The sequence below is a fragment of the Henckelia pumila genome, chromosome 4 (assembly GCF_033568475.1).
Source record: "Henckelia pumila isolate YLH828 chromosome 4, ASM3356847v2, whole genome shotgun sequence".
Lineage (NCBI taxonomy): Eukaryota > Viridiplantae > Streptophyta > Magnoliopsida > Lamiales > Gesneriaceae > Henckelia > Henckelia pumila.
In genome coordinates, this window is record NC_133123.1 from 31,027,168 (window position 1) to 31,037,706 (window position 10,539).

At 33.8% G+C, this 10,539-nt stretch overlaps 2 protein-coding genes across 2 annotated transcripts; both read right to left on the reverse strand.

The window, feature by feature from the left end:
* Positions 1-5,706: 5,706 nt before the first annotated feature.
* Positions 5,707-9,287, reverse strand: LOC140865573 (pentatricopeptide repeat-containing protein At3g57430, chloroplastic-like). The gene has a single exon (XM_073270253.1). It carries the CDS (start codon positions 8,298-8,300, stop codon positions 6,246-6,248), a length of 2,055 nt encoding a protein of 684 aa, XP_073126354.1. The 5' UTR covers positions 8,301-9,287; the 3' UTR covers positions 5,707-6,245.
* On the reverse strand, positions 8,331-9,173 carry LOC140860777 (pentatricopeptide repeat-containing protein At2g33760-like). Its single transcript, XM_073263784.1, has one exon. The coding sequence runs from the start codon at positions 9,171-9,173 to the stop codon at positions 8,331-8,333; it is 843 nt and encodes a 280-aa protein (XP_073119885.1).
* Positions 9,288-10,539: the final 1,252 nt, after the last annotated feature.

The window sequence follows — 10,539 nt, forward strand, 5'->3', positions numbered from 1 at the left end:
ATCTTTCAGATCAAGTCAAGAATGTATATCGTACAATTTTATTTTATTTTTTTAAGCAAACATGCATCCTAAAAGAAAAAAATCCCAATTATTAGGACAAATTAATTTGAAAAGACATTAAAATTGTGGTGTCCTTTGAGAGTTGAGAGGTCATTGTTGTGTGTACTTTTTAAGCAAAAATTAGAGAGAGTTTGTTACTGCTAAAACAGAAGTTGGAAAAGCTGGACTATTGCCTCAGTTGACCGCAACATTTGACTTTTTGTATTTACCTCTTACCATTCGCTGAGCTGTCCGGAACAGCTTATCCATTGCCCATGTTATTAATGTGCATCTATAAATTATTATTTTAGAAAATAAATAAATAATAAATTAAACTAGTTACATTCAAATATACGAGATTCCTTTTTTAAAAAAATAAAATAAAATACGAGATTCGGACGTATATTTTTATGGATTTTTTTATCACTCAACTCTTAACCCCTTGAATTAAATTTATCATGGTTATTAAATTATTTATTTTTTAATTATTTTACATTACTCGAAGTTTAGCTCATAATGTTATATAAATCAATATGATATTTTACTATACTATTGATTCATTATCTCGATATCATGCAACCTTATTATATTACCGCATGAGCCAAATGGTGCGTATTAGTTTGATATGGTTGGTAAGATATATAGTATAAATTGTTCAACTAACAATCAACTCACACACACCAAACATCGATATAATTAATAAGCTAGCAATTACATTATATAAGCTTCTTATATCTTTCAATTTTTAATCGCTCATATTATATACCAATAGTTTTTCAACATCTTATCCTACAAGTGAAACAATGCTTAAAAACACTGTTTGATGTGGGAGATAAAACATTATGTGATCAATCATATTTGTTTTGTCCAATACATTATTCAAGTTCTCAATAAAAGATTAGTGGCATATTGTTATCTTAACCATTATATTGACTTACCATCCTTGTATATGTAATAGACATGTTACATCGTTTCATCTGTGAGCCAGGAAGTGACTTAACGATACATATATAAATTATGTGTGCTTCATCATTCTATCCATGAGCCAAGCTGCGACTTAACGCTTTAAAAAACAATTTGCATGTGCTCAAACCGTATCTTCCATGTAACAATACACATCGAATCACCTCAAGCATGCATGGTATGGTAAGATTCATGGCCAATTTTAGCAAACATAAACTCTCATCGATGATAGACTGATATGCATATACATAAATGATTTTATTAAATAAGTGTCAAGTATGAGAAAGCAGCAAAAATATATAAAGTAACACCTGAAATTATGTATGTTTTTTAACAATATTAAATAATTATGTTTTCTGCAATTGAGAGTGTGAGTTGATCAGTTGATGTTATGTTATACAATAAGATTGTATATATGATTAAATCTTTTTTAGTGGAATTATATTATTTGTATTTCTTCGATCAAGAAACTAATATTCTGTTCTTAAATTATTGGTTTTACACATTTGATCACACACTCACTAATTATAATTATAATTGGATCAATAGCTTATCGATTGACATTTATTCATTGCATCTTCTCGAACAAATTCCGGACTTAGAATCAATCTAAAATATTCATTAATAGAGCTCTTTAAGCGAGAATCGCTTCATCCGTTGCAATTCAACTAACAATCACATTTTAACTGTTGCACCGATAGTAACACACTTATTATCTTGTAGCATAAAGTTGATTACACTATATAATTCTTATTTTAAGAAATAGCAAAATTTTTACAATGCAAAACTTAAAAAAATTATCATTAATGAATATTTATCTGAATTAATATTTCGATCAAATGAAAATTAACTACATTTATTTGGTATAATATAGAACTACACACACAATTTTTTTCACTGATCATTTAATAATGTTGAAACTTCTAAATGGTCCCAACTCCCAACTACGACAATGGATAATAAAAGCAAATGCTGCAAACTGCTTGTCAGTAGAAGCTGATAATAGTACACAAATTAAAAAGATATTTACTTATTGATATTCATATTTTAATAATTTCTGAAAGTGATAGAACATAACCCCAACACATTCTTAATTTTATATAAATAAAATCATCATCAATATAAATATTAATTTATTTATTTACTTTACTTTGAACACATATTTACTTACATTTTCATTAATTAAATGACTAACTTAGATTTTCTTCATTTGAATTATATGTGTGTGTGCTTTTTTATTATTATTTTTTAAAAGGAACGTGCCAACGAATTTTCTTTCTTGGGTTCCTTCTTATCGTCATCATTGTCGATATTATAAATAAATATATAAATAAAGAATATGTCGTGTTCATGATGATCACTAAATATTTTTTTTCAATCTTATCTTTTAATAAAAATTAATAACTAATAAGTACTAGGATAGTTGTCAACTCATAATAAATCGATAAATCCTAGTATGATATCTTTAAATTTTTGAAATTATAATTAGTCAATTTTTTTTTTATAAAGAATGATTATTGGACATTATAGGTACCATTTGGTACACCGTATTATTAATCCATGTATAACTTATCTTATTCAATCTCGCGTTCTTCTCATAATATTATTTATCAATCTACGTACTAATTATTAATTTTACATCAATCAAATCATTAATAATTTAACTTATATCAATCAAATCATTGAATTTAAATTACTATATTACCCCATATAAATAATATTATTTATATTTTATCTAATATTAAAAGGGCAAAATAGTCATTTAAAATTTTTATATAAAATTTAATCAATCAAATCAAATAAACTATAATCTATCAATCAAATTCAATATTATATTTACTATATTTTTTATTTATTTTTTTATAACATTATATTACTTGTTTATATATTATTTATCTCGTGCTTCAACCAAATGGTACTAGATATATGAGAATCTCGTTGATGTTAGGTCATAATTAGTTTATCGAAAAGACCAAAACTATTGGAAAAAAAAAACCATAAAAAAATTGATAATTAACAAAATAGAGAATTTATATTACAAATAGAACGGTCAAAACATATTAGATTTCTCGAAACAATATGCTACATCACATGAAATAAGTGTGTTGGGCTGACGATATCTCGTTGCACGACTAGAGCATAGATCCATAGGGGCGGTTCTTCGTAAAAGTAGATGGATTGAGTTAGTAATTTTTCAACCGACAAAAATTCAACTCTGTTAGAAATTAGATTTAGATCTAACTCATCTCAAAAGCTAGTTCAAGAGGTAAGGGTTGCCCTTGTCTATATTAAGGGCTCTCAGGATATTTATCTAACCGATGTGGGACAAATTAAACACACCAACACACCCCTCGCAAGTCCAGGAATGAAACGACTAGAACGTGAAGACATCAATGGGTGGCCCAACTATGGGACGGGTGGACCCAATTATAGGCAGTTCAATACATAACGGTGGAACCCGGGCTCTGATATCATGTTAGAAATTAAACTTGAACCTAACTCGCGTCAAAAGCTACCTCAAGAGGTGAGGGTTGCTCTTGTCTATATTAAGGGCTCTCATGATATTTATCCAACCGATGTGGGACAAACTAAACACACCAACGTATCCCTCGCACGTTCCAGTCGTTTCATTCCTGGACGTGCGAGGGGTGTGTTGGTGTGTTTAGTTTGTCCCACATCGATTGAATAAATATCCTGAGAGCCCTTAATATAGACAAGGACAACCCTCACCTCTCGAGCTAGCTTTTGAGGTGAGTTAGGTTCAAGTCTAATTTCTAACAAACTCGACTCGTCTCATTGACCGTTTTGAAAAATAAATAACAACTTATCATGATTAAGGGTGTAAATGAATCGAACCGACTCGATACATATTTGATTCGTATTTAAACTTATCGAACTCGAGCTGAAGTCGAACATGTTGAACTTTTGTTCGATCGAATTCGAGCCAAAATTATTTTGTTTGGTAGTTTGTGAGCCGCTATCATGCTTTAATATTTTATTAATATAATGATATAATATTAAATATATATACATTTTGAACATTTTCAGACATTTTGAGTTTTCGAACAAAATTATCGGACTTTAATATCCAAGCAATAGTTCGACTAGTTCATGAATATGTTCGAATATTTTTGAGTCAAACTCGAATTTCATTTCGAGCTGAGTTCAAGCCAAAATATTTGAAATTTTTCGAGATTCGAATCGAATTCGATAATACTTATTTTAATCTGAACTCGAACTTTAATTTTTTAATATTAATTATTCAGCTCGTATGCACTTCTAATCATGATAATCATATCATGACTTTTAATTTATAAATCCTCTTTTACCTTGCTATTTTATGAAGAAAAAAAATAAATAACAGCTGATAATAACAATATGATTAGAATATTTTAAATCATACAATTGAATGTGAGCGGGAGGCATTAATTTTCAAATCCAAACGTCTTATAAAAAGCATGAAATTGGGATTCCATTCAAATTCAGCACAAAAGCAAGAATCAACGGTAGTAGTCGTTGTCATCATAAATCTTCATGTGCAACTGCTTCTGCGCGTAAATCACCAGATTCTCGATCTCCTTGCCGCCGTCGATCTGCCCATTGCGATTGGAATCCACGGCTCTCATTCCCTGACGCGCCTTCCACCACCCGAACCACACGTGCAGGCTGCGGAGGGCTTCCTTCAGCTCCTCGCGGCTGATACGGCCGTCCCCGTCGAAATCAAAGCGCCGGAGCCACGCCTTGAATTCCTCCGCCGACATCTCACGGTTCGTATTCAACACTTCGATGAAACACATCAACGCCATCGAGCGATTTTCGGTTTTTGTTCTGTGCGGTCTATGAAATTAATTGGTGATTCTTTCTTTTTTTGATTGATAATTGGGGAAGTTTGAAGGGATTTGTAGAGGTGGTGGAAGAATCTGGTAGCAACTTTGGGGAAATGCAGTGCAGCTTCACGTGTTCTTTTGATCGGCATCTTTTGCTTTTTTGAATTTTCTACTTTGGTGTGTCCTTTCATAAGATTCTGGTAACCAGTGATCAATAATTAATCCATTTTTTAAAGTTGAATGATTTTATTCTCCATGTTTATTTATGTACTCGAATAAATCAACTCCATTGCCACCATCATACATAGAAATTAATAACCATATTAACTCGTATAATTATGATCCAATTTTATTATTTGGCTCGATTGATTTTCAGGTATCCTTGACGTTAACAAACAAACTGTGGAATTGATTTGAGTGTTAGCTAACTAGCTAGATCAACTGATTATCCAGAGATTCTCAAATCCGATAATATTTTTTAATATAATGCATCTATGTGTCGTGTATATATAAGCGTTTAGTTAACTATCTTTTATTGGTCAAAAATGGATTTTTGACTTGCGTAAGAATTCATAAAAACGAGATTTTTAGAAAGAAAAGAATACGTACTTATTTTTATTTTGTGGATAATGAAGTTTTATCTTTGACGTATTAAATAAGTGCACGTTTATTTTTATTTTGCGTGACAATTTGACATGGAATATTAGGTAATTAGGATCCTTTATTGGTTATTTTGGAGGGAAAATATATCCCAATGTACATGGTGATACCCTCAAATTCAATTAAGATTCATGCATATCAATAGTGTAGCTTGCATTGAGAGTAAAACTCTTAGTACAGCGTTATAGGGCCTATTTTGGACTAATTAACAGGTACGAATATTTGATTGTACTTGTCAAGCAACAAATCACACAATTCATGTGTGACCACTTAAAACATCTTTTTGCTATTAAAAAAAAAACTTCGAACATATTTTTTATTTTCATTTAGAGACGTGTCTGTCTTTGCTAACCTGAACTTTGGTCATTAGATATTGTATGTTGAGGGTTGGTTGAACTTAACTTACATCAAGAAACATCACCACGAATGACATGAGAATCAAACTCGCCAAAATGGCACACTGGAAGCTGTGCCAGGATGGAGCTTTAGCTTTGCTAGGGGTTCGCTCCTAGTCTTAGTTCATTCCCCACGCGGGCCGTCGCAGCTGAACTCGACGACTATAAAAAATGTTGCCTAATGACTTGGCCTGCGGAAACCCGATGGACTCAAATTTTGTTCGTGAAAAGACGGTACGCGAGAAAATGGCTAAAACAAGTCCGTCCATGCTTATCATTTTGACTTGTGTGGGAACATTTAGAAAGACGGCAGCCAAGTTCTTCCCCTCTGCTTGTTCCCCAGTCGCCACCCTTTTGGATGTTATGATTGCACATCAAGTATTCCGGTATTCACATCGATAAGACTGAAGCCTAGTGGTTTCTGGAATTGTTTTTGTTCCATGGTCAACCTCACATTGTCAGCATCCAGCCATTTTCCTGCTGCTGCATAGATATTGCGTAGAATCACGTATGGTCCAGGATCTTTCAAGTTCGTTTCTAGCAGTAGCCTACCGATTTCCTCTCCGAGTTCGTAATTTCCATGACTCAAACAAGCACCCAACAACGACTTAAGAACACTTTCTGAAGGCTTATAAAGCAAATTTTGGACAATATCCCGAGTCTCGTTCAAATAGCCCTTTCTACCCAGGAGGTCTAATATGCACGCATAATGCTCCATACATGGCATTACACCATCTTGTATCATAGAGTCAAATACCATCCTTCCTTGTTGGACTAAACCACAATGGCTGCAAGCCGATAAAATCCCCATGTACGTTACTTTATCCGGCTTCGAACCTAGAAGCCTCATCTGTGAGTAAAGAGCCAAAGCAGATTCACCGTCCCCATTTAACCCATACACGTTAATCATTATACTCCAAGATTTTGTGTCCTTTTGTGGCAAGAGCTCAAAGAGTGTTTTTGCAGAAGAGATGCTTCCACATTTCCCGAATAGATCAATCAACGCGTTAGTAATAGCAATATCTTTATCAAATCCCTTTTGTACCACAAAAGCCAGTATAGAGTTTGAAATATGCAAGTTCTGCAGGTGGCGACAAGCTGAAATGAGGTTCAGAATAGTTATATCATCAGGCTCAATGTTGTTGTCAAGTAAATCGCGAAAGAAGGCAACTGCCCCTCTGGCATTCTTTGAAAGTAAGCATGCAGATAGAACAGTATTCCACAAGGAAATGCTCCCTTTCTCTCCCACGTGAAACAGCGCCAAGCATGAAGCAAAATTTTCAAATTTACCGTACATGATTATGAGAGACGTGAGAAGAGTAGTTTCCAGAGGGATTTGAAGTCTTAAAACGTAAGCATGGATGGATTTACCTTCAAGAATTGTACAAGAAGCAGGTAACACGTTCAGCAAGGTTACACAATTTGGTCTGTGACCTTTCTTTATCATATGAATAAATGATTCCAAAGTCTCCTTCGGTAAGTTATGATATCTATAGCCAGTCAAAATAGCATTCCAAGAAACCACACTTCTATTAGGCATATCATTGAAGAGTAACCTTCCTGCACCAAGCTGTCCACAGTTTATATACATGGTGACAAGAGAATTAGCCAAGGAAATATCATCTGCAAATCCAGTCCTGATAGCATAGTTATGAATGGCCGACCCCAAGATTAAATTTTGAAACTCACTGCAATATGAAAGAACGCTTATTAAGGTAACCAAATCGAATTCAACACCCTGTAGCCTCATCTGATGCAATAGGATCAGCGCTCTCTCTGGTTCTCCGTTATCCACGCACCCAGAAATCATGGTGTTCCATGAAACAACACTTTTGGGAACCGTTCTATCGAATATACTAAAAGAAACTGCCAACTCACGGCAGTCATTATAAAATCCCATCAATGAATTGCACACTCTGAGATTCGAATCAATCCCTGTTCTAACGCTAAAAGCATGTGCAGATTTTCCCAGAAAAATAGCCTCCAATTCAGAGCATGCAGGGAGGATACTGATAATCGAGATTGCGTCTGGCTTATAACCATCCATCTGCATGTCATGAAATGCAGTCAAACTATGCTTCCAGAGGCCGTTGCTGGCATATGCTGAAACCATGGAATTCCACGACAAGAGGTTCCTTTGGTTGACGTCACAAAAAAGTAACTCAGCAGCATAAATATTTCCTAATTTTGCATAAACGGACAGAAGGGCCGTGACAACAGAGAGTTGTTTGGCGAATCCAAATTTCATTACATAAGCATGAAAGGACTCAACATGACAAATGCACCCGAGATTCTCGCTAGAAGGAATAAGAGACACGAAAGTCACTTCATCGGGCTTAAGATCATGAACTAACATTCTCTGGAACAAAGCAATAGCATCCTCTGGTTTTTCATTCCGTGTATAAGCAGATATCATGGCATTCCAAATAGCAACATTCTTGAATGTCTAAGCATCAAAAATATTTCTAGCAGCCAATATTTCCCCAGAATTAGCATAAGTAGATATCAGCGCAGGCACTAAAGACTCCCCCATTGCATATCCAAGTTTATAAGCAAGTCCATGAAGAGATTTTCCGAAATCCAAAGCTCCTAATTTCGAGCATACCCGAAACAAGCTAGCAAATGTGCTAGTGGTAGGCCTCATAGCCATATATCTCATTTTATGAAAAACCCGAAAAACTTCATCGTCTAACGAATTAAAAGAAAAACCAGAAATCAAAGCGTTCCAAGTAACCACATCTGGTTGAGAAATTTCATCAACCAACTTACGTGCATTACCCATTTCACCAACTTTGGAGTAGAAATCAACCAGGCTCGTTTGCACAACGAGATTTTCTCCAAATCCATCCCTTATAACGAGACAATGCATCGATTCACCACATCCAGTGTCACTCAACGCAGAGCATGCCTTGATCACAAAAGGGTACGTGTAGTTGTCCGAAAAACTTCCCGAATTTCGACACATTTCGTAAACACTCAACACATTCCCGAACAGACCATTGTCACATAAACTCCTAAGAAACAGATTCTGCAGCGAAAGACTCGGGTTTTTAACTGTTTTGAAAGATGAGAGAGCTAAATCCGGAAATCCCAGATGACAACAGTTGGTAATAAATTGTCTGATCGAAGATTGGTGCTCAATCAATCCATTTACAATTAATAAAGCGTTCAAGGCCCTCAAATCTTGGCGCTTCCGGCAGCATGCAAACAATGAAAGGACAGTGGTGGCAAAATTTGAACTGTTGCAGAGAAAATGGCTTCTCAGAGAGGAACCAGTTAAGTTTGCCATGAAAGCTTAAATTCATCTTCACCGTTTATCGTTTTCAAAGAAGAAATGTCTTTTTTTTTAGGAATGGCTAGCTTATGCACAAAAACTCCTCTCAAGGTCCAGTATAAATGTATAATTGTGACAAGGATTTCTTAATTGAGTTATGAATTATTTTTTATGTTAAAAATATAATTATTTATTATTAATACGAGTGAGTTTGACTCATCACACGATGAAGATGCCTGAGACCGTCACCAAAAGATCAACTCTAACTAACAAATCCGTGCAAAACCAAAAATTAAAATATTATTCTAAAAAATAAAATAAAATATTTCGATCTTCAAAAAAAAATTTAAAATCTTTTTAACATTTGTGAGGATCCTAATTTATCCTACGAAGACTAGTATTTCCTTATAGGTGTTGTGTGTTCGCATGGTTTATTTTTTTAACGAACATTTGAAAAATACAAAAAATATGGAATTTTTCAAACAAATAGTCACAACGCATTAAATACATCAATATTACTAAGCGAGTGACATTTCGTAAATAAATAAACGTAAAAAAAACACAAAGTAAATGTTATTTTGGTAAATAATGAAACAACTAATGACTAAAAAAGATGAAGTCATATAAAATGATTAATTTGCATACTAATTTTGATTTTATTGAAAATTAAGTTAAGATATAATTATAATTAAAAATCAAAATTCACCAATTAATCAAAAATTAATTAATTAAAGAATTTCTACTGTACTACTAAGTGAGATGGGAAATATAAAATGATGTTTTTATTGGTATAGAATAGATAGATTATGATTTCGAAGGGCATCTATTACGAAAAGATATGAGTGGAGGTATGCTACGAATTGTAAGCACTTATTGTGACAATAGAACTATAGGAACATTGTTAAAATGCAAGAAGGAACGGATGAATCATTTGGAAACTCCTGATCGTAAACTCATTTCATTTTTGAAATCCTCTTGAAAAATAAGTTCATTTATAAAATATAACTAAACTATTCTATTTATGTTTACAAAAGTCAACAACCAAAAAAACACGCTTTTGACTATTTACAAGGACACTTTTGACACTCCCCCTCAAGCTTGGAATAGGTTAATCAGACCAAGCTTGGATGACATACTGAAACTAGTGTTTCCCCAATGCTTTGGTAAACAAATCTGCCGGTTGGTGTTCTGTTGCAACGTGAGATGTCTTGATAACTTTATCCCGTATTTTCTCTCGTACCAAATGACAATCTATTTCAATGTGCTTCGTTCTTTCATGGTATAATGGGTTAGCTGCAATGTGAAGTGCCGTTGTATTATCACAATACAAAGTTACTGGCTGCGTTTGATCAACTCCCATGTTTTTCAACAACCCGATAAT

Coding starts and splice junctions, on each gene's coding strand:
- LOC140860777 (XM_073263784.1), bottom strand. CDS start 9,173: ATGGCAAACTTAACTGGTTCCTCTCTGAGAAGCCATTTTCTCTGCAAC.
- LOC140865573 (XM_073270253.1), bottom strand. CDS start 8,300: ATGATATCTGCTTATACACGGAATGAAAAACCAGAGGATGCTATTGCT.